The sequence below is a fragment of the Pseudorasbora parva genome, chromosome 18 (assembly GCF_024679245.1).
Source record: "Pseudorasbora parva isolate DD20220531a chromosome 18, ASM2467924v1, whole genome shotgun sequence".
Lineage (NCBI taxonomy): Eukaryota > Metazoa > Chordata > Actinopteri > Cypriniformes > Gobionidae > Pseudorasbora > Pseudorasbora parva.
In genome coordinates this window covers 15,878,333-15,906,125 of record NC_090189.1, presented here as the reverse complement: position 1 = coordinate 15,906,125, position 27,793 = coordinate 15,878,333, and the positions used below count along the sequence as shown (strand labels likewise).

General features: G+C 37.8%; 1 protein-coding gene and 1 long non-coding RNA gene across 2 annotated transcripts in view; both read left to right on the top strand.

Moving 5' to 3' along the window:
* tnfrsfa (tumor necrosis factor receptor superfamily, member a) overlaps nt 1-23,538 on the top strand; it is a 33,026-nt gene extending 9,488 nt beyond the window's left edge. Inside the window, exons 2-10 of the mRNA XM_067423246.1 lie at nt 10,286-10,439; nt 14,147-14,275; nt 15,972-16,083; nt 16,394-16,524; nt 17,885-17,974; nt 18,561-18,598; nt 18,776-19,063; nt 19,226-19,262; nt 21,158-23,538. Coding sequence (XP_067279347.1) covers nt 10,286-10,439; nt 14,147-14,275; nt 15,972-16,083; nt 16,394-16,524; nt 17,885-17,974; nt 18,561-18,598; nt 18,776-19,063; nt 19,226-19,262; nt 21,158-21,447 — 1,269 coding nt within the window. The 3' untranslated portion in view covers nt 21,448-23,538. The remainder of the gene's footprint in view (nt 1-10,285; nt 10,440-14,146; nt 14,276-15,971; nt 16,084-16,393; nt 16,525-17,884; nt 17,975-18,560; nt 18,599-18,775; nt 19,064-19,225; nt 19,263-21,157) is intronic.
* The window catches only part of LOC137046659 (uncharacterized), a 541,808-nt gene that overhangs the window by 473,978 nt on the left and 40,037 nt on the right, over nt 1-27,793 (top strand). The gene's annotated exons all lie outside the window — the stretch shown is intronic.

Sequence of the window (27,793 nt, the reverse complement as noted above, 5' to 3'; positions counted from 1 at the left end):
GTAAGACTTCTGGTTTGGCTTTTATTTTCAGCTCAATCACTTGAAAGTAGTGCTGTAACCAGTGTGAGTGTCACAATATATTGTAACACAAAAATGCAACAATTTATTGTGGATAGCGATAATGTTTTGTGTTTCGTTCACCCAAAGTTTAGACCAAGCGGCAAACCGGCAACCTTCCGGTGTCTCTCTTGAATCCAACACGGAAATGACATGTAAAGTGCAATTCATTGACTTGGCCACTAGAGACAGGCTCCAAAAGGGAATCAATCCAATAGACACCTCATGTTAAAATGACCAACTTTTAAGCAGAAAAAAATATGTTTACAGCCTGGTACAAAAGGTGGTTTTGGTCTATATAGCTAATTTTGCCATTTTAGAGGGGGGATTTTTTTTATATAACTCATCCATTAAATTATATTAAGCCATACATTTCTGCATAATTAAGGGCATGGCCACTTGAGTGATGGGTGCTCCCATGTCCCACCTCTTTGCCCGTTTTTTGGTAATTATCGAGTGACACGTTGCCAAGATTGCGACTGCCGGCTCCGCCCACTTTGGGCTTCAAAAATGCTTTTTCGAAACCATGGGTGACATCATTAACACTACGTCCATTTTACCTCAAGAAAACGTAGCTAAGGTAAGGAGGTAATTAAAAACAACTTACAATTTGACTCGTTATCACGATTCACGACACTTACTAATCTTCCTTTCACCAATAGCGAGTTCAGACCAAACTAAAGTTGCCGCTGGAGGAGTCGCCTGCGCTGTTGTGTTTTCACATTTGCCGCTTTTGCGCACAAATGATCAGTGGCTGTATACCAAAAATTTTATTTCAAATTTAAAAGTTGTTAGGCTAATGAACAAGGCTTAATTGTCATCATTGCAATTCTCTTGTACACTCATTCATAGATGACACGTATCACTAATATAAACAACATTTTGTTCAATTCCTTTATTCTAGTTTCTTTATATTTATGTAGTTTTCATATGTAAGTGGCAAAACATTTAAACATATGTTATAGTCAATGTTAAAAATCACAAACATTACAATAGACAAAAAAAGAATATTTTGAAGAATTTTTTTTTTTTTTAACCAGAAATCCAGCAGGTCATAAAGAACTTTGTTTTTCCACCTTCAAGAAAGGAGGAAGGACGAGTGCTATACATTGTGTCGTCTTATTTAGCTAAATGACAGGTATGATGTTGTTTTCCTTGCTTTACCCGAGGCTAAAAGCCTCATGATGACTTTGAAACAGAGTAGAATTATAAATTATATTAAAATTATATGGGTCAGTAGTGAAATTACTAGATTTTTGTGTCAATGTTTATTTTAATGCGAACGTTGCGCTGTCACTTTAATTCAGCGCATCCAGCTCAAAAATAGACTCTGTGTGGAAACAATCGCCTTACTGCTCTATACGCACCACTCCTGGAAAAATTCGCCAGACCGCAACCGCATGTAGTGTGAAAGCTGTAATCCGTTAACATGGGTACGGAAAAAAATCCGCACTGCAAACATAATGTGTGAAATGGACATCACTTGCAGCAGCGCTCCAGTCTTAACGCTCTGAAAGCCGCCTGCCACAGTTCACACCAATGCAACGAGACAATGCATGGCATCAACTTCTGTCCAACTTCCGACTTTTCGGCTACTTTTGGTAGCTGGATATATGTAATTGGTTTCTTTAAATATGAATGAGGATACGGTTATTGATAAATCAAATTGTTATTGTTGTTCTTATTATCATTTAGGGGGCTTAGGAGCATTTTGGAGTAGCTTCAGCCCCCCTAAAATAAGCCTAATGACATCCCTGGTCATCATCTTGTTGCCTCAAGCCATTATGAATTTCTTTCTTCTACTTAACACAAAATAAGATCATTTGAAAAATGTGTGTATAATCAAACAGTTGATGGACCCCCATTGTCTTCCAAAGTATGGGAAAAAATACTATGAAAGTCAATGGGGCCCATCAACTGTTCCGACATTCTTCAAAATATATTCTTTTGTGTTCAACTGAAAGAAGAAAAAAATCATACAGTTTTGAAACAATTTGAGAATTTACGATTTGGGGTAAACTATCCCTTTAACTCTATTTTGGCTTTGTGTAATGTAATTTGAAAGTATCGTATTGTGTACCGAACTGAATAATCTATTGTTACTTGTAAATGCTGCCAGCTTTCTTTATGATATGTATGGGATATCGCTTTTTTGTCAGTTGCAAGTTGTTTTCACATCGTCTTCACAAGTCATTCCATCCATAGTCAACAATTATTCACTCAGACAGAAGGAAAAGGGCTGAACACGCCACGCTGGTGAGCTGCCAGTGCAAAGTGATTGTGGGTTTGGAGGACTCTCATCCTGGAGGTTAAGGTTACCGCGCTGGTCTACGTCCTGACCACCTATTACAGGCCGAACCCGACCGCAGCCTGTCTGGACGCTGTGAATGTGTGTGCGTGTGAGTGTTTCCTCGTCATTTTTTTTGTAAAGGATGTTCTGTGAGATAACTGCAGCGCACGAGTTTGATTTTAGCGGAGCACAGACCTTGAAGTCTGGACCAGAATCACTGCTGTTTCCTCCAGTATAAATGAATTGCCTGGGAAAGCAGGAAGCCAGTTTGCGTGGAGTTTGTTCTGGTCTTATCTTAGTTTTAACCGGTCATGCCTACCGGCTGACCCTGTGCTACTGAGATGCTTTTGTCACAGTTCACCAGTGGTTTATCGGGATAGTCTTGAAGCACTGATAATGGAGACAATAGTTCACTTTTAGAAGCGCTAGCTAATAAAAGCCAGACCACCGTTCAACGAAAGCATTTTTCTAATGAGATAAGTTTTCTAAACCAATGTTTGAGTTACAGTTATTAGCATATTGGGAATGTCTTTTGTCTGGATGTGGGCGCTAATGTACTCTGGACGTTTGCATCACAAAAGCCTGTGAAATAAACATGACTTTGTATCATTTTAAGTCGTTTACTTCATAAGTACATGATTGAACTTATTCTTCTTTATTAATTTTTAAGTTTGTTTTATGCCTTTTTACTAATGCCTTTTACTCTCTTTATTTTGTTACCATGTGCATTAGCAATGATTTGCCATGCATTGCATCATTTTCCATTTTATTGCTGTCTTGGAGTTTCCTGATACCATAAGTTAAAAACTTTACAGATTTCTAAATTTGACACATTTGGTGATTATTTATATATATATATTATATATATATATATATATATATATATATATATATATATATATATATATATATATATATATATATATATATATATATTTAAATAATATATATTTATATATATATTTAAATAATATATATTTATATATATATATATATTTTATATATATATATATATATATATATATATATATATATATATATATATATATATATATATATATATATATATATATATATATATATATATATATATATATATATATATATATATATATATATAAAAAAAATTTCCACTGGCCCCAATACAAACTATATATATAGTTTGTATCGGGGCCAGTGAAAATAACCACAGGTCAGCAGAAAAAAAAATGTAGTCATGTTTAAAGATAAGGTTTTGAGGTACAAACAACCAGAAAGCTTCAAAAGGTGTGACTGTTATTGCAAACATATTATCACATTATTTTTCATTCCAGCAAGTCATGTTATGACATCTGAACTCTGATGTTACTTGTTTATTAATAGTTTCTCTATGAGCTGTCATCAAGATAGCTGACAAGTTAGTTCTAGTTCCACTCTGGAATCCCAGTGATTCACCAGATCTGGAATGTGCAGAAAAAGGAAGTGATGTCACTGCCGCTTCATTCTCCCTATCCGTGCCTCTCCAGAGAAAAAGAAAAAAAGACCACCTGTCCCAGGATCAAACGTGTTGCCATGGAGACCTGGAGTTTCCATAGCATTCGTGCACACAAACACAGTCAGGAAAAAGTTTGACTGCTATTTAACGAGCGCTGGCATAGATGTCTGTCAGACAGGCTCCGCTGTCATTGGTGGGGTGATGTCATTGGCAAATCAGCGAACTTTGACCTAGATGGGTTTGCATGCGCCAAGGGGGTCGGAACAGGTGTTGGACATTAATGCAGCTCCTAATTTTTCAGGCTGCAGCAACTGATACGTGCACTTCACTCTGTACTTTCATCCCGCCTGGGAAAATGAAGTCTTTGCGGTGTGTGTGTGTGTGTGATTGGGTGTGAGAGAGCAAGTACTGTAACTCATTAGTGTGACTTTTAATGTTCCACTCATCTGAATGGCTTCAGTGTGTCCATTCGCATTCAGGAATCTCTCTTCTTTCACTCGCCATTCCTCTCCGTCGCTGCCTTCTCAAACTCCCATGTGCCTGCCCTACGTTTTGAGCCATTTCTGGGCCTCTCACACTCCGTCTATTGTATCTGTCCTCCTTTTCCCTTTCTTTTCGAATTCCTCCAGCACTCCATAGCCATCGCTCTCTGACCCCACCTCCCGACGGCTGCGTCTAAATGGTGCGATTGTGCGTGTGTGTGCATGTGAACGTCTGTGGAAAGTCTGACGTGAGCGAGGAGAGAGTGTGGCTCGACAGCGCTGCTCAATCCAGGAAACTCCCTTAGAACAACAAGGCATGGCTGACATCCAGAGAGCTCCACTGGAGCCAAAGTTTGTCTCAGACTTCCCTCTAGCACACACACTCGCTCAAGAAACTCTCACACATGCGCTCGGTTCTCTCGTACTCATTTCATTGTCTCGAGAGGTTTTGCTGTCTGTATGGACGCTCGATGGCTATTCGGTTCCCCTCGAGGCTGATAGACTTGGTCCGTCTTCCAACAAGAAGACCATTGTACACTCCTCTGAGTTCCAAACATTGCATCTCAAACCTCGATTAGAGTCTCCGCTCTGTTTTTGAGTTGATTTACTGTGGTGTGATATGTCGGCTATTAAAGACGGGTTAGCGTTTAAATCTGTGGTTTGACAATGCAATAATTGTTGTGAACCTCATTTTGGGGGTTGCGTCACACACTATACCACATCTTGCCATATTGTCTAATACCCCCGGCCCTCTGCGGCGTCTTAACGCAGCTGTTCACCCTCTATTTGATATTAGTTTACAAGTAGCATTCTGCTGTTAGTCTCACAGTGAGTGTTGTAAACCCCTATGGTATGTCTTCTCTGATTGCTCTTCTGTTTTGGTAACCCTGTTGCTATTCTACAACTATTACTACATAATATTACACTGTCAACTATCTGAAGTGTTGCTGTTGCAGATTGTTGCCAGCGCTGTAGTTTAACTTGTTGACTAAACATGGAAACAAAGGCTATAGAATAGCAGACTGCTTTTACTATTTTTGTATTTGCAGTTTTTTTGCAAAAGATTCGCAAAAAAAATATTAAGCAGCACAACTGTAGTCAACACTGAAGACATGTTTCACATAAGAAATGTTTCTCGAGCAACAAATCCTCATATCATTTCTGGAGGATCATGTGACACTGAAGACTAATGATGCTGGAAATTCAGCATTTCTGGTTTCGTAGACAGGGCTTAGAATAAGGCAGGATCCCGTGTGTATCTTGAGACAAAACAATTGGCAGTGACATATATATTTAAGATGTCAGTGCAACATTCAGGCAAGACAATTTTAGTATGGGACTAGGTTTAAGCCTTGTCTGTGAAAACCGGGAAATACATCATCATAGAAAACACTTATTTTTAAATTGCAATTATATTTTAATCAAAATATTATGGTTATTAGTTACTGTACTTTTCACCAAATAGCCTAAATGCAGCCTTGGTGAGCATAAGAGACTTATGCTGCGTTCACACCGCACGCGAATAACGCGATTCGCGCGAGTGATTTACATGTTAAGTCAATGCAGAGACGCGAATAGTCATTCTGCGGTGCGGCAATGATCACGCGAATTGAGCGTTTTGAACGCGTGATTCGCGCAAGTTTTTGGCGGATATTCGCGCCGCGTTAACCAATGAGGAGCCTGCTTACTGCTGTCACATGGTGAAGTGACGGATGGGAAACCCATAGGGGAAACCCCGAGGCCAGAGTAATTTAAAAATGCTACTGTATTGTGTCACAAAATGTAGTTTTAATAGTTTTTCAGGCGAGAATGTAGTTGTTTAAAGCTCAAATATGTGATTTATTTATTAAGAGAGCTCCTATTTGAAAATTTGATCTGGTGTTTTCGGAGGTGTGAGACCCAGGCGATCACCGGAGCTCAGCGCTCATCAACCCCGGTGAGAGCAGCCTTAACTCGGATAGTCCTTCTGCCGACTGCCGCTGCCTGGCAGAACCCCCCTCCCCCTCCCACGCGAATAAAGCGAATTTCAAGCGCGAATGAAGCGAATGGATTCAAATTGTTCACGCGTCCAACTTCGCGCGAATAGCGCGATTTATTCGCGTCATTAAAGGTGCTGTATGTAAGAATGCTCACACAGGTTGCCATTTGTCAATGGAAGGCGAGGAGACACACACACACACACACACACACACTGTAAAAAAAAAAAATCAGGTCTCCAATTGAAAATTATGACTGATCACGTCAAAAAAAAATTCAGTTGGCTGAATTGAATTTCTGTGAATTAAACTGCATCAATTCACAGAATTTCAATTCGGCCAACTGAAAAATTTAGATGTGATCAGTCACTTGAAAATTTTCAATCGGGGCCTTTTTTTTTACAGTGCACTGCAAGTTGAGGACTTGATTTATCAGCGTTTTAATGTGCTTGAGATTTTTAGTTTGCTGGCTTCCATGGCAACAATACGCTGTGTTTTACCACCAATTGGCAACCTGTGGTGTCAAAATACTATCGAGTAAACTGGCAGCGTGCGGTATTGCACAGACCAAAGCAAAAACTGACATTCTGACCCAGAACACACATTTCAAAGTGGAATAACTGACTGTAGTATTGCTTCTCAGAGAAATTAATATGTGAACTCTGCATGTTTCCCAAATATCTATGTATTTTTATGCCTTAGTACAGTCAAAAACTTGCATGCAGCACCTTTAAATCTCCATTCTCTGCAATATAGTGTATTCTATTTTCATTATGATGTCATAATGCTGCTTTTTTTAAACCTCTTTTTATTGACTCATCATTCAGTTTTAATTTTCACTTCATTATTTAGGCTTAAATTAATGTTGTTTTTTTCTAAACGGCTTTAAAATTAAACTTTATTTTTCTTTAAATTTCTGAATGAACACGGTGCAATGCATCAATATTTAAAACAATGTTGCACCATGGGATAATTATCAATTGGTAGTTTTCAGTATTCAGTGTATTATTCCTTTGCGTGCACAACCTAAGCTAAAAATAAAACAGATCATTCAGAAATCTGATGAAATCATGATTATGAAGTCACATGTTCACACAGTCATGTTAACATAAGTCCATGAATCAACAAAAAATATGTATTCTCCAGCTTGGCTTGCCCTAAGGGACAACAGCATTTATGTAATCAAATATTTCATTGTTGAATTTCATGGGCATTTGTTTACTTTTTGTGTTAATGTCCAATCAGCATCCTGAAGCAAAACCACTGTCACACCACTGTTTGATTTTGTTCATCAAGCTTCGATTTCACAGGTGTATTTGCTGTGTTATAAATGAGTGGTTTTACATGACATTTAATGTTATATTGCGCTACTGAAAAAAGCGGCACAAACCTACGCTTTAGATAGAGTTGTGAGGTTTCGGTTAAGTGCAAAGTGTTCAAGAAAAAAAGAGATGTGTGGGAATGTGTGTGTGTGTGTGTGTGTGTGTGTGTGTGTGTGTGTATGCGCGTGTGTCAGAGCACATCCATATGGTGAATGAGTGAATGTTCAAAGAAAGTCAATGTGTGTGGGAGATAGAGAAAAGTAAAGGCAAGGGCTGTAGTGTGTGTGTGTGTGTGTGTGTGTGTGTGTGTGTTTAGGAGGGAAAAAAAGAGTGTGATAGGGTGGCTGCTTTTCATTCTTGTGTGTGTGTGTGTGTGTGTTAAATGAGAGTAAAGGAGAGATATTTGAAGTCGTTGTGAGCAGACAGAGATGTGTGTGTGTGTGTGTGAGGGAGTCAACAGCAGCTCTGTATGGACTGTGCATGCGGAGCAGGGGTCTTCTACTTCAGACGAGCACTTTACTCGGTCCCTGAGGCACCCCTTCTTTCTTCTCCCTCTTTTCAGCATGTCACAATGAGAAGGCCTCATTTACGGCTAAACAACACACTTTAGAGCCACCACTTCAAATGACCCACATTCTCCCAGACACACAACACCACCACCATACACCTCACTGGCAACTCGACACCATCGGCTCCATCTAACGGCCTACATTTCCCATTATCCTCCGAGACAAAAAGACAGAGATACCGAACTGACTGGCCAATGACCAGCACTGGGAACATTTGTTTATAGTGCCGTATTAATGTTAAAAAGAAACGCTATTTAGCATTTCCTCCTCAGTCCATTAATAACGGTGGTCAAGGTTTCTTGAACCAAAATAGTCATAATTTAGATTTAAATTACTATTTTCCACAGATCATTTTCCAATTCAACAGGCGGTTTTTGCTACTGTACCTTTAAGAGTTTAATATTACCATTCTTTGTTGCTACGGAAGAGTATATACAGTCAAACCAAAAATGATTCAGACACCAGATCTCATTGTTTACTAGTGGGTGTAGGACACTACAGTTAATTTATGTAAGTAAGGATAGCAAAATTAAGGAAACATAAGTCTTCATACAGTGGACTACCAGTAACATTTATAAAAATTTGGATTAAAATTATTCAGATGCTTTGACCTGACCATGTTTTGTGTTTTTTTTCTTTAATTGCTAATGCAACCTTTTACAGCACAGACTGAACAAAATAAAGCGTTGGTTGGTCATTTGTTGACCTAAATTGGTATGATCTAATTGTGTACTTTAAATTTAACAGCTAACAGCTGATTGGTTAATTGTAATCCATTACATGACATTGAACAAGGTGAATTTGTTCAGACGCACATAAACTCTGAGTTCTTGTCATATTTTATCACCATTTTCTAAATGGCGAATAGACTGATAATGTGAGAATGTTGAATATGTCTGAATACATTTTGGTTTGACAGTATATTTTTTTATTATAATTGTAAATTTGTAAACGTGTATTTTTATCTTTAATATTGTTGTATGAAGGGTAAGATTTAAGCTTGTGATGATATTGATTAACATTTCTCAAAGTTAAAAATGCTGAACCAAAAGTGAATCAAATTAATTCAGTAACAACCACTGATGGATTTAAGAGTTTATTCCATTAAGAATTCATTAAATTGATTCAAAGCAGTAATGGTTAATTAAGCGAATGAATCATAATAATAATTTCCAAATGACAGATTAATTACTTTTAAGTTTGTTTGAGCAGTATGTTGTCAACATCTTTTATTGGATAAGTTTACATGCCTGTTTAGTTTGCTGTTCTGAATATGCATGATTATATGATTAGTTGCCTTTTATGATTTGCTTTTAGCATTGTTTTTCATTGCAGTCCGTGATCTTATCAGAACTTGCCAACAACCCACCGGTTGAGAAAGTGTTTTAGACATTTACTGGTATTTTTAAAACCGTTTCCTTGGATCCCACAGCACATTTAGAGTTGTGTGTGTGTGTGTGCGTTTTGTCAGGGTAGGTTGTTTTGTTCTGGTGCAGGAAAAGACTCTCTCCTGCTCTGTTAATTTGCTTCGCTCTGCAGATGTGCACATCAGATGGTTTGAATTAAATGCTAGATTGCTCACACAAGGTCAGCTATGAGAACTCAGAATACCTCTCTGTTTGCCTCTGAGAAAGAAGTCTAAATGTGTGAGAGAGCATGACACACCAGTCGTGTGAAAGTACAAAACTGGTATTTCTCCAGAAGAAACCTCTTATCTGCCGTCCTTCCCAGGCTTTTTTGTCTTGTGTGCCCACACAGCCCCTTCAGGAAAGCTTAAATACCAATTCATCAACACGGCAGCAACAATTGATTTATAAATGAAATCCAGATGAGACATTTCACAAAAGTCCTTTGCATTCTTTGTTTCTGTTATATTTGTAATGTAATGTTAATGAGAAGTAAAGGCATATGTTGCTGACTGAAGTTTTTACAACTGCAAATTTATTTTAATGTATTTATTCAGGAATTGAAAGCTTCAGTTCAAATCTTTTTTTTATATAAATTTAAGAAAGTAAAACTCAAATCTTTCCAAGAATCCTCTGGGGTACATGAATTGCAAGTCATCATGAATGCATATTAAAAATTATCATTTCTTTTCTGTTTCTCTTCCTCTAGGTCCCCATTATCTTTGCCTTTAGTGTTTTGGGTCATGGGGCAGCAGAGCTCGGTTTTGCAGGAGACCTCCAGAACCGCACCGCCAGACAGATGAGCTGTGTGGAGAACCAGCAGTACCCTCATAACGGCATTTGCTGCAAGAACTGTGAAGCTGGTAAGTAGCAGAGAAGATCCAGTCAAACCGTGAGAACGTCCCTTGTAAAGGCCAGTATTGTAAGCACAAATGACTCCACTCGCTCAAAGCAAAGTTTTTAAAGTCAATTATTCCATAGGCTTTAAACATGTTTAAAAGGGCTTTCCGGGCTTTATCGATGAGGTGCTGACAGTGGTGTTATTCCCTGATGAAGATTTGAACAGAAACAGCATTGTTATTTCAGAGCATAAAACTCACATTTGTGTAACTGGTTCCCTGTAGAGCTGTGTCTCCTGAGAGATATTGTAAGGTTTGTTTTAAAATGAGGTGTTTGGAGGCCTGGAGGTGGTGTTTAAAGATCCAGAACTGCAGACATGAAGCAAATATAAACAAAATAATCTTAAAGGGTTAGTTCACCCAAAAATGAAAATTCTGTCATTAACTACTTACCCTAATGTTGTTCGACACCTGTAGACCCCCATTCATCTTCGGAACACAAATGAAGATAGTTTTGTTGAAATCTGATGGCTCCGTAAGGAATTAATTGACACCAATGTAATTTCCTCTCTCAAGACATATAAAAGGCACTAAAGACATCGTCTAAAGTCCATCTCACATTTTGACATTTTAAACTGACAGGAGCACAGAAGCTACATAAACTATTGGATCGCTAAAGTGGCGTTTAGGCTTGTAACTTCATGAACCATGCTCTGATCTTTGAAAAGTGCACATCCATATTTACAGTAGACTCTCGCGACTAAAAAAAGACCAAAGTCACCATAATCCGTCACACGGATCTAAAGTTATTACTCAATTTTTAATTCAATTATTACTATTGAATTATAACAAATCATAACCTGACAGGAGCACATGAGCTGAATAACAGTCACCCTAAAGTGGCGTTTAGGCTTGTAACTTCATGAAACATGCTCCAATCGTTGAAAACAGCACATCAGTACTTACAGTGGATGCTCCCGATTGAAATGAGTCCAAAATCAACATAAAGTAGATCTCGAAATATTCCTCGCCGATGTTGCGTTGATCAGTGCAGTTCTGAATAACATGGCCATTCATTTATATAGCAGCCAGGTGGCGCCCGCGGGCGCTACACTCCGGTTTAGAAGAATAACTCCGCGCTCGTTACGAGTTGATCAAAATAGAGGATAGATGCATTGAAAAGCTGAGATTCTAAGCTTTAAAATTACATCTATTTTGTGTTATTACATTATACATGTATATAATAGTATTTAATATAAATAATATTGTAATACTGTAATATGACTTTTCTCAGCATTAGATGGTCCAAATGTAATAAAAAATGATAAAATATAAAAAGTGTTCTAACAAATGATACCTACTATTTGACCATCCTTGCTATATTTTGAGTTATGAGTCTTTAAATTTGTGAATTACTCAAAACAACAGTTTTATAAATGTCAAGGATTGAACAAAAAGGCTACTTTTGTTCCCAATGCTGTACATTTTTCTTACTTTATCATATCACAAAATTTGATCCAGATGCAGGACACATATAAGGGGACATCACCAAAAAAGAATTAGGCTTCGACCATATTTCCTACATGAGTTATTGCATATCAAATAAAAAATATTTGTAAAATATTTAAAATATATATATTTAAAAAAAGTATTTCATAAGCAGTTTCTCAGAACTAGATTGTCCAAATAAACTAAAATGTATATTTTCTAAAAATATAAAAAGTTTGCTAACAAATGATACCTACCATTTGACTCGCCTTGCTATAGTCTTGGAGTTATGAGTCTTTAAATTTATGAATATCACGCAGACAAAAAAACCCCTCTGAAAATACCCTTAGGGCTTAAGGGGTTAACAGTGTTGCCACAGTTACTTTGAAAAATGAATCTGATTACTGATTACTCCTTTAAAACTTAGTTACTTTTAAAATCAAGTAATTTGTAAAGTAACTAAGTAAGAATATAAGTTACTTTATTAGTTACATTCAGCAGGCAGTTGCTGACAACACCCCCAACATAGAAATGACAACCGTTTTTGGCAACACAAGTTTCAGACGAAACCGGACAAATGTAAGTATATCTGGTTGTTTAAACCACGTGTAAATTTTACTCCTGACAATTGGTTAACAAATAAACGTGTGAGAGCGTGTTATGGGCTATATGTTGTAGTCAGATATATATGATGGTGCTACTGCAACACGCATCGCTGCAAATGAGTAAGCAAGCCAACGCAAATGGCCGTAAATGAAACTTAAAATAAGTCACACAAAACACAATGATCTTAAAAAAAATAATAAACGAGACTAGATGTTCTTTCCAGTGCTTGGGTCACTTTTTCTCATATTGCGGTCTTTGAATTTGAAATGATAAAATAAATCTTGAATCTTGTGCTTTCGTTGATGTTTACTCCGTTAAATGAGAATATACCACAGGAATTGAAGATCAGATTTATATTAATTTTGCTGAGGTATAAGACAACCTACATGTTCTTTTTTTTAATTATTTGTTTAGATTGTGTAGCCCGTTTCTTTTGTGAGCGCCGTTGCAAGCAGTAGCCTATTAGCCTGCCTCATCTTGTCAAAAATGCCTTTTACTGTGGTGGTAATAATAGCTGGTAATTAATAAATTAACTAACATTCTGATGCTTGAAGTGTTTTATATCTATGGATTTTATTATAGGCAAGACAAGTCAAGAGTTGATTTGAGAGGATAAATTGATTAAACATGCGGTTAACTCACTGTCGGCCGATGGCCACTTGGTCATCACATAAAAAAATTAAAACTTTAATTTAACAAACAAACATTTTTTTCTAAATTAACTTAATAAAGAAACGAAACGAAATATAACTACGTTGACATTAATAACAAAACTGAACTATTTTAATGGCTGCAACAATGTAAAAAAACAACAAAAAAACACACGGCTCCAGTCGGACTCGAGCTGTCAATTTTTACTAAGAAAAATTGCTAAAATAGTAACTCACAATGACTTGGATAAATTACTTTAATCTGATTACTGGCTTCGGAATAGTAACATGTTAGATTTTTCGTTACTGGAAAAAAGTAGTCACATTAGAGTAACGCGTTACTGGAATCACTGCATATTAATGTGACAAAAAAGGTGGCATGTATTTTACACATGGCTCAAAATTGCATGAAACACATTTGCCTAAATCTTGCATTCTGTTAGCCTGACAAGCCAGACCCACATCAAGATGTTTGGTCTGGAAACTCACCATAGACAGGGCTCAATCCGAGGGGCGGGATAAATGGTTGTCTTTCAAACTCCCTCTGCACGCCATAGGATAGAGCTACACCAATCAGAGCAATGAAGGTGAAACAGAGCTTGTTGATAGATTAAACATCACCGTATCCGGTCGGCAAAACTCCGAACACATCTTCCCTTTTTAAGAATGACTTCAGTGCCGTTCTTTTCGCAGAGAAAAGCTTAACTCCAAGTCTTCCAGAGTCACGGTCAAAGCTGATTCGAAAGACCGCCGTTCGCCAGTTTCTGTGTTTAGTTGCTAGACGCGGGCAGATTAAATTTGCTGCCGCTAGGGTGCGTCTAGATTTCTAGGCTAGCATTCTGTGGCTTTAATAATACAATTATTTTAAATGGATTTGGTTCTGAATAAGAACAGGTTCCTATTCTACTTTTTTGTTTCTCAAACTGATATGTCTTGCTTTTTATTGTCTATCATAACATGTTTTTTTTTTGTGTGTGTGTAACACAGGCACTTATGTGAAAGAGAAGTGTAGCAGGGACCAGGAGACAGGCATATGCGCCCCATGTGAGAAGGGCACGTATGCCGAGCACCCCACAGGCATGGAGCAGTGTCTGCAGTGTAGCCAGTGCCACAGAGGTAATGTTCTCCAATCTACACTTTCCTCTTCAAACCAGCCATTTACCCCGTAGTCAGTTATTAGATGTTTGTAAAAGACCAGGTTAGATCTTCCTCTTAGGGTTGTTTAAAGGTGTTTGAGTCCGCCCTGTGACTGGCACTTGGAGATACAGAAATCTCAACCTTCTGCTATTGTAATTGATTGTTCAGTTTTCCAGTAGACAGCCATCTGTAGTCTGCACTGACTCTACAGAGAAGCAGAGCACTCAGGAATGTAACATTTATACATCTCAAATGAATAATGGAACACACATGGTCCTCGGGATGATGGGAAGGCTATAACGCAACCCGTCGCCGGTGACTACTGGACAAACAGTTAACTTCTGAAACTGCCGTCGGAAAAACGAAAGAAAAAAATGAAACAAAACAAAAAATTTGAAAATATATAATGACACTTTACTTTTGAAAAATTTCAACTAGCCTTGTACGAGATGGAAAAATGTGCGGCATACTGTGATCTGCAAGTGAGACGGAACATCTAAAGCACGTTGAATCCATCCCAGAACGCTCTGCTGTGACAGCCCATTCTTCTGCAAAGCTATTTAGTCTGTCTCTGGTTCCTCTGATGTCAAAGCCATCCATTAAACTGCTGTTTATTTTGATTGGACAGCCACGTTCACCGTTTATTAAACCATTTGATTTACCTAAACACTCTTTCCCACAAGACCCTACTGCTTGTTCAGATTCAAACTCTGTTGTAAACACTACATATTCAGATAAACAAAATCCCGCTCGCCTGTTTAGACAATAAGCCTCCCATAGGATTTGCATGAGGACGGGGACATAAGCAGGCCCCATGAATAGAGCCGAGTCTAGTGTTTCCTGTGCTGGACACCTCACTCCTGGGAATCTGATCTCCTAATGTTACACGTCCTGGGTGTGGCCCCACTCCTGTGTTCTTTCACTAGCTATTTGTGTATGTATGAATGACTGATCTATCCTCTAGTGCATGCCCCCCTTTGTGTCTCTTGTCCGGGATTGTGTGCATTCGTGTGTTTTAGGATGATGCAGGGTGTGTCTGTATCATGTGCCGTCTTGTTCGGTATCTATTTTGCGCAATTAATCACTCCCAGGTTAGTCCTTTGACTGCTGAGTCACATGGGTGTGTTGATTAAGACTTTCCATGCAGTCCAACTGTTCCCTGAGGCAGATATTACTTGTAGAAAATGTAAAGCTGGATCTGTATCAATTAGTTTTAACATACATTGGATCATTGTTTTGTTTTGTTTTTTGGATTGAATATGAATCTAGACCTAGATTGAATCTAGCTCCGGATTATTCTCTTCATGAATCTAGATCGATCCAATAATTCAGCTCCTGCTTCAGATATGTGTGAAACCTTTTCTATTTCAGCTGTTCTCTGAGGAATATACCGGTATTAGTTGTGTCATGTAGACGATGAATCATTATCTCTGAATCTGAATTGAATCTGGATTTATACAACTTTAATTCCTCTCACTATTTGTTCTATGCAAAAATGACTTGTATAATGAATGATTCACTTTTAGATGTAGATTGAATCTGGATTCTATATGTAACATTGATCCAAATCTGGTCACCCTTCCTAAGTTTTAGGTCCATTGCTTTTCTCCCACTCGTTTCTGATTTCGTCATCCTTCTCTCCCTTATGTCTTTGTTTCTGTCCTGTGCTTTACAGATCAGACCGTGGTTGCAGAATGCACCAGCACAAGCAACACCAAGTGTGAATGCAAATCCGGTACCTTCTGTCTGCCAGACGAGCCTTGTGAAGTGTGCAAGAAATGCACCAAGTGAGTTCCTCTCTTCCACTGGAATGTGCTCTTCCCACTTGTCCTCTGTTCTGCTGCACAACACCCTGATGAAAGCAGACAGATCCGACACTCCCGCCCTCTATTCTCTTAACCTTTCAGCCCCAGCCCCTGCTTTAGATCACCAAATCCAATGAGTCAGATCCCTTTCCCACTGATTCACTCTCTCCGCCTTTAACCCCTGAGGCTTTCACTGTGCTATTGTTAATGACAGTCATTTTAAGACTCCTATTTTAAGCCTTTGGCCTCACACCTTCTCTAAAAGGCATATTTTTTGACCATGGTTTTGCAGGTGCAAAGTTGATGAGGAAGAAGTGAGCCATTGCTCCGCGACATCCAATACAAAGTGCAGAAAGCGCACCTCTCCTCCGACAGAAGGTCCAACAGACAAGATATTGCCAACAAATAGCACTAATCCTATAGGTAAGGCAAGCACATGTTTCAAAATTGAATTGAGAAATTAAGTGATATTAGTACACTGCATCATCTAAACTCACCTAAAGGATTATTAAGAACACCATACTATTACGGTTTGACCCCCTTTCGCCTTCAGAACTGCCTTAATTCTACGTGACATTGATTCAACAAGGTGCTGAAAGAATTCTTTAGAAATGTTGGCCCATATTGATAGGATAAAATCTTGGAGTTGATGGAGATTTGTGGAAGCACATCCAGGGCATGAAGCTCCTGTTCCACCACATCCCAAAGATGCTCTATTGGGTTGAGATTTGGTGACTGTGGGGGCCATTTTAATACAGTGAACATAGCAATGAGTTCACTGTACTAAAATACCTTGGTTGAAATACCTTGGCATACCTCGGTTGAAATGATTCAAGCTTTGTGACATGGTGCATTATCCTGCTGGAAGTAGCCATCAGAGGATGGGTACATGGTGGTCATAATGGGATGGGCATGGTCAGAAACAATGCTCAGGTAGGCCGTGGCATTTAAACAATGCCCAATTGGCACTAATAGGCCTAAAGTGTGCCAAGAAAACATCCCCCACACCATTACACCACCGCCACCAGCCTGCACAGTGGTAACAAGGCATGATGGATCCATGTTCTTATTCTGTTTACACCAAATTCTGGCTCTACCATCTAAATGTCTCAACAGAAATTGAGACTCATCAGACCAGGCAACATTTTTCCAGTCTTCAACTGTCCAATTTTGGTGAGCTTGTGCAAATTGTAGCTTCTTTTTCCTATTTGTAGTGGAGATGAGTGGTACCCGGTGGGGTCTTCTGCTGTTGTAGCCCATCCGCCTCAAGGTTGTGCGTGTTGTGGCTTCATAAATGCTTTGCTGCATACCTTGGTTGTAAGTGGTTATTTCAGTGAAAGTTGCTCTTCAATCAGCTTGAATCAGTCGGCCCATTCTCCTCTGACCTCTAGCATCAACAAGGCATTTTCGCCCACAGGACTGCCGCATACTAGATATTTTTCCCTTTTCACACCATTCTTTGTAAACCCTAGAAAGGGTTGTGTGTGAAAATCCCAGTAACTGAGCAGATTGTAAAATACTCAGACCAGCCCGTCTGGCACCAACAACCATGCCACGCTCAAAATGGCTTAAATCACCTTTCTTTCCCATTCTGACATTCAGTTTGGAGTTCAGAAGATTGTCTTGACCAGGACCACACCCCTAAATGCATTGAAGCAGCTGCCATGTGATTGGTTGATTAGATATTTGCATTAATGAGAAATTGAACAGGTGTTCCTAATAATCTTTTAGGTGAGTGTAGTCATAAACAGAAGTAAATATTTAATCTGATTTTCTTTTTTAGCGGTTGCTGTACCATTTGTGCTTGTACTGATCATATTGGTTGCATTGCTTGGAATATTTTTATGGAGGAAACGACAACGTCAAAAAAGCGGTATGTTTGGTCCTTGTTTTGAATAACCAGCGTTGGGTGTAATGCTTTACTTAGTGGTGTAAATTGTGTTATTACTGTCATTTTAATTACTTTTCCACTAAAAAGTAAAGTAAGGGATTACTCATACTTTTTTCTGTAATTTGACTACAGTTACCGTTGATATGTAATTGCATTAAATTATACTATAATTGACTATAGAACAATTCTATTCAATAGAATTTGTGAATAATTTACATCTAATGTTAAATACTTTGGTCAGTTTGAGAATAATTAATGCAATTTAATATTATTTATTTGAAAGAATTAAGAGCAGTTTAATGTCTATCATTGTATTATTCAACTCGTTTATATGGGATTTTGGAACGTAATAATTAATGTAATACTTTTAAGAGAGAGTAATTAATACACTACTGAAGATTATGATTATGTAACTTGCCAAATTGTGAACAACACAGCATTTTTGTTGTTGTCATATCTGTATAAGAAGTTTGAAGCTTTTTAAACTACATTTATAGTACATAGTACAACATTCATAGTATTATGCAAATGTACTTTTTATGAATATTTGTTGTTGACTTTATTTCAGAGACTGGTGGTGATTTGAAAGAAGTGAAGATTCCTATTGTAAGTGTCCTTTGACATTTAAAATGTATTATTCTGATGCTTTAAATAAACCTTTAAGTAAAGCAAATGAAAACTATATTATTTTTATAAATGCATATATTTTATGAAATATTTTTTGAATAATTCAAAAAAATTAATTACCCATAGTTTTATTTAATTTTTGTTGCCATCACTCAGGATGAGTACCCAAAATCAGAAGAGGAACAAGAGAACAGCCATAATGCTGGATTAGAGAGGGAGGAGGTGCAACGGCCCTTGATGACGCAAGAAACACAGGAAACGGGTAGCAAGAGCATACCTGTGGAGGATGAAGACCGGGGATTGGGCGACAGCTTGCCAAACACGACCAGCTCTTCCCAAACCAGTCTATCCGCTCTACCTTCTCCAGTCTATATCGAGGATTCGCCTCGATCGAGTCCCTCGGCCCCGAGACCGACGGACAGAGAGGGCGAGTCATGGGTGAAGGTTAGCAAGATAAATCACACAGATTTTACATGGCTAAATATCACAAAAAGACAAGATAGTGCCTTCAAATGTGTAAAAATATCCTTGTTTAAATTGCAAGTGCTGCCGAATGGTCCTGTTAACTAAACTGTCCTGTTTTTTGTTTTTTTTGTTTTTTTTTAGGATGATGGTCCTCCCAGAAAACTTGTTCCTGTACTTGGTAAGATATTACTCCCTCAGTTGCAGTATTTGGAGAGTACTGTTGATAAAAGTTAAAAAAAGAACAGCAACACATTTTAGCACTTTTAGATTTTGTTTAATATAAAGTGCATTACAAATAAAATTTATTATTATTATTATTATTTCTATCATGGTCTGTCTTATATATATATATATATATATATATATATATATATATATATATATATATATATATATATATATATATATATATATATATATATATATATATATATATATATATATAATTTTTATGTTTTGAAAGAAGTCTCTTATGCTTACAAAGGTTTGTTTTTGTTTTTTTTTTATAAAAAATACAGGGAAAACTGTAATATTGTGAATATTATTACCATTTTAATATATTTTATGTATTATACTAACAGTAGGCATGTGCCGATATCAATTTTTCATGTTGCGAAAAATTGCTGAAGTTTTGAAATAAGTTGCAAAAAAAGTGTTGCCATAGCATAACAGCTTTAAGAACTATTTTTGTAATAACAAAAATAACTGAATGTTTAAATACAATAATGCACCAAAAATATATACAGCTCTGGGAAAAAAAATTAAGAGACCATTTAACATTGAGAAACAATGAGAAATCAATGTTAAGTGGTCTCTTAATTTTTTTCAGAGCTGTAAAAGTACAATTTTCAAATTTAAAATTAAATCTTAAAAGTGCAAAAAGATTAAAGTGCAAAAGAATTAGGCTATAAAGAACAACAGGTAGGCTAACAAATTACAATAAGGTCTCATTATTTAATGCATTAACTAAGATTGAGCAATAGCTACATTTGGTAAAGAAAGTATAATGTTTTTGGTAATGGTAGTTAAGAAATTCTGATCATTTATCTTAGGTCCATTAAAAAAGTTATTTTGATTATGATTTTAATGTTATTAAATAGTAACTAAGAAATTAACATTACTTAGAATAATTCATTCTTTATAAGTATTTTTCATTGTCAGTTTGGTAATAATGAATTAACATGTTAACTAATGAAGTCCTATGTCTCAATGTTTTACTAAACAATAAAAAAATAATCAAAAAATTCTAAACATTAGGGCATGTTGTAGTTCTGATTAAAACATAAAAATGTTGAAGTTTGAAAATAAATAGCCTATTAAGTCTTTAAGTATTAAGTATTTGGTGCTGTGATGAACAACATTGAGATTACAAAAACGAATGGCTGTTTTAAAAACTACACGCGGTTTCTTTTGTTTGCGGGTTTCCGGGGTAATCGCTGCATTCTGCAGTTCATCAGAGCCCTCTGCTGTCACTGAGCGGCTCCTTCACTCATGTACTTCTCATTTACACCGGAGCGCGTGTTTGACGCAGAATACAGCGGTGTTGAGCATTTATACGGTTGGTGGGCACAGTATTCTTGAGTGCATTACAAAAAATGATTAATTGTTAATAAATTATTATTTACGATATTTTAAAGTGCCCACGATAACAATATCGTGCATATTCATTATCGTGATAAATCGCATTATCGAAAATCGGCACATGTCTAACTTACTGTAATTCATTTTTTCAGAATTCTTAAAATATAACTTTCAAATTTAATTTATTTGAAATATAATTTTTTTTTGTAACATTATAAATGTCTTTAATGTGACTTGATTAATTTACTGCATCCTTACTAAAGACATTTTTTAAGTCTTATTGACCCAGTAGTTTAAACAGTATATAATAATAAAAATATGAAAATATTACATTTAAATTTGAAACTAACTCTATTCATGTATTCCATAGTTCCTAACCATAATTATAAGTACACAACACACTTTTCATCAATATAACTAGTAATTTCAAGTTCATATTCCAGAAATGGGCCATTAGACAAGTTCTAAAGTCTCAATACTTTGATTTAATAGGTGAGGATGAGTCTCTGAGCAAGAGTTTCGACCTGTTTGACAACCTGGACGTGCGGTTCCACAACAAGTTCTTCCGTAGCATCGGCGTAAGCGACAACGCCATCAAGTTTACCGAAACCCAGCATCCCGGGGACAAAGTCTACCAACTACTGCGGGTGTGGATGCAAAAAGAGGGCCTGCGGGCAAACATTAACACATTAATACAGGCTCTTCTGGACCTGGACCAGCGGTATTCAGCAGAACAAATCGCCTCCAAGGCTGTTGAACGAGGCTACTACAAATATGAATGATGCCTCTTCAAGACTACAAGAGTAAAAGAACAAAATAAATGAGAGGTGTAGATTTCTTTTGAATTCTCCCCGATGGGCCTGCTGGTCTCATCACATGAACTCGATGTCCCGTCGCGGATACATTGATGAATCGCCTCTCTGTAGCGCCCATGGTGGGTTTAGAAGCCAACACTGGACCTTTTTTTAAGGATTTACACTGGCTAACAGTAGAGGGCGCTGTGTTCCCTCACAACCGTGCATTCTAGTGTTATTCAATGCACTGGCCTCAGGCTTTCAAACTACAGGTTGGTCCAAAGCCTGCGTATAGATGTCATTAAATGTTCAAACTAAAATAAGTGTATGTAGTTCTGTGCCTTAATGTGTTTATTTGGACTACAGACAGGAACAAACCGACGATTTCCACAAGTTGCACACTACATGGAGTCGTATTTCTGAATCACTTATGTTCTTAGCGACAAACCTTGTTACAAACATGCCTCAAGATGAGCTCAGAACTTTAGGTTTTGGATTTCAGATGTATCGCAGTTTAGGGTTTCATTTGAAGTTTAGAACATACATTTTTGGGGGGTTGTTACAGAATATCTCCTATGCTAGGCTGCCACCGAATTATGCCAGTATGTGAAAGGTGATTTTTGTTTTGTCCCACATCCCCCCCCCATCCAATATGATCATCTGTTTGGTGCAAGGCTGAGATATGTTTTTCACCTTCTCAACCTTTCTTGCCTGTTCCGTTGTCCTTGTTTATATTTAAATAAGACATATGTATTTATTTGTACTGTGTAATTACATATTATTTATACCTGTTACCAAAATTCACCTACAGTAAGTGTTCCTGAAGCATTTTTAGCGCCTTTCAGGCAGCGCGACTGAGATGTTCACAAGACAAATCCTTCCGGTCCTTTCACAAGCGGATTTAGTACCATCCATCTCCTCGCAGTTCTTTTCTATAGCGAAGACATTTCTACGTTTACCCTGACTCGTCGTTGAATCACAAAATGTTGTTAAGGTGTATGATAAAATATTGAAAGAGTACCACGGTCAGTATCTCTTGGGCGCTTGTAACTCCTTCCGCAGGTTGCGTTAATGTCGAGGATAAGGAGGCATTTCAAACTTCTGCTTGCTGTTCTTGTTTTTTTTTTTTAAATATGCGGTAGTGCACAGGTACGTGTTTTTAAATAGCTAAAAGATGAAGGAAATTTATGCTCATCCAGAAACTTCTTAATTGCGTTTTGTCTAGTAATGTACATAGTTGTCAAGAATTCTATTAAACGAAACTAATAGATATATATTTATGGAAGCTCAACGTAATGAAGTGCTGACTAAAAACCACACCGAAGGAACAAATTGAAATTAAAACGAACAAATAGATGGTATCTAAATGAACAGGGCTTCCAAATTCATTTACTCAGCAGTAAATGAGCTGTGACGTCTGACTCGGCTGTATAGCTATGTACATGTATCAGTGTATGAAATAGGATGGATATATTTTCAGAAAACAGGTCTAGGATCAGCTTCACCTTTGAACGGATTTGTTTGAGTTGGTATGGAAAGCTGAAATCAGATCATGACAAAATGGCTCCCCCTCCTATTGAGCTTCCCTGTTTAATTATGAGCTGTCGTACAGTGCAGGCACTGCCACCTATTGACGTAGAGTTGAATAGCAAGAGAAAAAACCTGCATCAATTTCAAGGGACATCTTTTTCCACATCTTAACCGTCTTTTTTTGTTTGTTTTCTTTTTGCACTGAATTTTTACATTAAGTGTCTCTTCAGATGTAGGTGAAGGAGTTTGAGCAGTTCAGTGCCATCTATTTCTGTTTTCTGAGGTTTTTATACTTTTTTTTTTGTTTGTTAGTTTTTTATTGACGCCACATTGTTTCTGCCTTGACGCCTCTAACACAGATGCATGCCTCAGTGCTCGCTCATTCTATGCTTTTTTTCCACAATATCGCTCTATGAGTAGAAGTTTTGTGTATCCTCTTTTCCCCTTAGACAATTGTTTGCTCGTTTATGAATGTCAGATGTTTGCTGTTGCAAAGTTGTTTGTAGAATGTTTTTGTTTTAAAATAATAAAAAAAACTTTAAAAATCCACCAGACGTCCAAGAAATAAGTTATTGTTATTTTATGAATTTGCTTTAAGACATGGTGTTTTACATATTGAGAGTACATTGTAAGGCTGAGATTTTTTTTCTTCTTTGATTTTATGGTGTTATGATACATTAAATATATATACTAATTATGGCCTAAAATGTATATTATTTATTATAATGTTTATTATTTATTTATTTATATAGATAGATAGATGGATGGATTCTGAACTCCGCTGTTTCTGTGCTTTTTGGATGCCTGGTTATGTTTCTGGTTGTAAGGACAAAAGAGAACAAGAAGTCTGTTTCCTGTGTTTTACCTCTAGCTTTCTGTTGTGGAAAAGGTCAAATATCTTTGTCATATTATCAGGAGTGACTTCTGTGATGATGACGACATTCGGACAGTATTGCAAGTTGTACGCACAAGCAAATATGTTGGCGCGCAAATTTCACGTGTTCAAATAAGGTACAAGTGTGTTCAAAGCTTACTGTACACCGCTCTACGCTGCCCACTTGTGGTGCAATATAAGAAGCTGCAGGTTGCATATAGTGATGCACTTCGCATTCTATTGAAGATCCCTTGATGGATAAGTGCGAGTTTGTTATTTGTTCAAAATAATATTCCCACACCAAATGTGGTAAGTCGGAATTTTCTGTGAAACGTCATGAAGAAGCTTGTCTCTGCCAGCCATTTGTAGTCCTTATAAAGTGATAAAAAAAACCTCTCCCTTTGCTTTGAACTTTGAGTGTTGTAACTTTGCAGATGTACACAACACACTAACTAAAGTTAAAAAAGTGAAATCATAGTATTAATATCCTTGTATTATTACTGTCCCTTTTTTATAAATAGGTGTGCCTTACAATATTTTTAAAGTGGTGCTTTCTAATCTTCTTGGTCATGTCAATTCAAATCAATGAAACTGTATAGATACATACATACATGATGCACACACACACACTGTGGAAGGAATTTGTATTTATATGCTTATTTTTCAAATGTACTTATGGAACATTGTTATTTTGCATGGGTTGTAATGGAATTTATAAGAGTAAAAGAGTGTTGGTACGTGACAGGAGGTAAACAATTCTAAGGATTCCTAGAAAGATAACATTACCGTAGATGAGCTATAAAAGAGGAAAGATGCCCACCCCTCACTGTCACACTCCGCAGCCACTCTGAATGACTTTATGACTGTTGGCCTTTTCTTGCAAGGAAATAAACCACCTTTAAAGGCAATTATAAAAGTGTTGGTCCCCCTTTTGCTGACAAAAGGCGGACTGCGCTACTAGACCTCTGGAGGGGTGCTGTGGTATCTAGCACCAAGATGTTAGCAGCAGATTCTCTAAGTCCTGTAAGTTGCGAGGTGAGGTCTCCATTGATCAGATTGGTTTGTTCAGCACATCCCACAGATGCTCGATTGGATTGAGATCTGCGGTATTTGGAGGCCAGTCAACACCTCAAACGTGCTGTGGTGCTCCTCAAACCATTCCTGGACCATCTTTTTTGCTTTGGACAGGGGTCTGCATGGGCATTATTAATAAAATAAACATTTTAGTTTATTTTTAATAATGAGACCTATCTGAGGGGAGAAGACATCAAATACTAATCAATGAAAGTGCAAAAAAAGTGGTCACGTGGCTCCATATTTTCTCTAATGAAAAGTGCATTTTTCACTAATTTGTGTCCAGTTAACCATCCACAAAAAATATGAGTCACCTTCACTGGTAAATAAAGAAGTATTTTCAAGAACTTTACATTAAATGTCATCAAATGTTGAGAGGACATAAAAAAACTCGCAACACTGTACAGTAATAGAATCGTATAAGGCCATACACTAGATTGGAATACAAATGTAGTTGAAAATGTAGAAGAAAAGATAATTTTTAAAATATTTTTGCATGATTTTATAATGCATTTATATGAATAGTAATCCACATACTATGATCTGCACATTTTATATGTATAATTGGAGGAGCGTGGAAGGACTAGGCCTGGACTTTATGTTATGGTTTGTTTATGTTTTATTATGTGTGTGCGGGCAGTCGCCCGTGAGGGGGCTATTATAAAGTTGTTGAACGTTTGCCGGTTCCCGCCTCCTTCCTTCCAATCTACAAACCCCGATACAAGCATATTTGCCCCGTTCACGCTCCGAGTCCGACTCCGGGAACGTCTGATAGCAAAGCTGCGCGCATAGGATTGTGGGTGATTTGAGAACGCGAAGTGCGCGAAGGCTACTCATGAGGCGTTTCTCAATGTCAAGGAAGGATCCTCGGAAGCCAGAATTCTAAGGATGCTACGTCATCGACATCCGACGAAGGACTGTTCCAATGTCGAGGATCCTCGGTATTTCAACCAAGAACTGAGTCCTTCGTTCAAAAAATATGTCATATACAGGAAAGGATGCATATGAGTAGCCTTAATACTTTGCGCACTTCGCGTTCTCAAATCACCCACAATCCTATGCGCGCAGCTTTGCTATCAGACGTTCCCAGAGTCGGACTCGGAGCGTGAACGGGGCAAATATGCTTGTATCGGGGTTTGTAGGTGGGAAGGAAGGAGGCGGGAACCGGCAAACGTTCAACAATTTTATAATAGCCCCCTCACGGGCGACTGCCCGCACACACATAATAAAACATAAACAAACCATAACATAAAGTCCAGGCCTAGTCCTTCCACGCTCCTCCAATTATACTCCCGTCACTGCCGTGAGCCGAGACCGGTGTGGCGATCAGCTGCTGCTCATTATCACTCCACCGCCCGCTCTCACGGTCCCTCACCTCTATCAATAGTTTTTTTTTAAATATCCAACTACTGTATTGATATTAAAAAAATACAAATAACGTTATTGATGGCCAACGGACCTTTTCACTGACGTAATGACGCAATGATGTGCACTTGCTAGCCTGTTCCATTTACGTGTTCCCCGAATGCTAAAGAGGAGCCTCGCCTAGCCTCTGAAGGAAGTGACTTGGAAGGATCCGTCCTTCCAAGGAAGCATCCTTGACATTGAGAAACACCTATATGCATCCTTTCCTGTATATGACATATTTTTCGAACGAAGGACTCAGTCCTTGGTTGAATTCCGAGGATCCTCGACATTGGAACAGTCCTTCGTCGGATGTCGATGACGTAGCATCCTTAGAATTCTGGCTTCCGAAGATCCTTCCTTGACATTGAGAAACAATGCCTTCCGTATACTGCATCCTACACAGGACGTGTCCTCCGGAGGACGCAGCCTTCGAAATTAAACGATATGAGACAGCTAATGATTGTATGCTGTGTTCCAGACAGGTTTTTGGGTCACGACTCGTACAACGACTCACGACTTAGCGTTCCAGGCAAAGTCCCGCCAAACTGCCTGGGTGCAAGAAGGTATTGTGGAAACTAGATGTAAACAAAGTATGGCGGACCGTACGGCTTATTATGCTCATTTACAATCATTTCTATCGCCAAAGGTGCTTACTCTTGCTTATTTGAAGGAAACCCGAGGAGAAAAAAACGACACATAAGGCAATAGAAGCTGCTATAACTTTTATTTTACATTATTTGTAAAATACATATGTACGACTTTCGAAACAACGTAGGGGCTGCCATTGTTGTTTCGCGGGCTATGTGACGTCAGAGTGTAACTGGGAGTACATCGATCTGGTGCAAATTCACGACAGGGACGTGGGAAGTCACAGGTTTGACTGATGTTCCTGTGCACTTTAGCCATGACTTTAACTGGTAGAAGGTTGGAAAAACACCTGTTAAAGGTTGCCTGGAACCCGGCCGCAGTATAATCAATACAGTGATTAAATCCCCTTTTATGTGTATCACTATAGAAAAATATACAAATGAACGTCATTTAAAATATGATCTTTTAATATAGTAATAAATACAATCTTTAAATCATCTTGATGCTCTGATGAGCTGAGGTATCATCAGGGTGCCAAGCATGTGTGTTCTGCCTGGCAGCAATCTATCTATCTCCAAGCTGTCTGAAATTGTAAAATATTGCCCCAAGCAAACTCAACAACTGCATCTTATAAATCCACAGGGTTAGGCTTTATATGGAGAGTGTGGTGTCCACACTCCGCTGGACACCTCCAACCGGCTCTGTAGGCTCCAATAACTTCCAGTAGATTTCAGGCCCATCCATGGAGAAAGAAACCACATTCCCTAAGGCAAAGAGGCTGCACACACTGCTTGATATAAAACATAAAAGCACAAAAAAATAAGCATCAAATAATCTTTTGTGTCATTTTCCACCATCTGA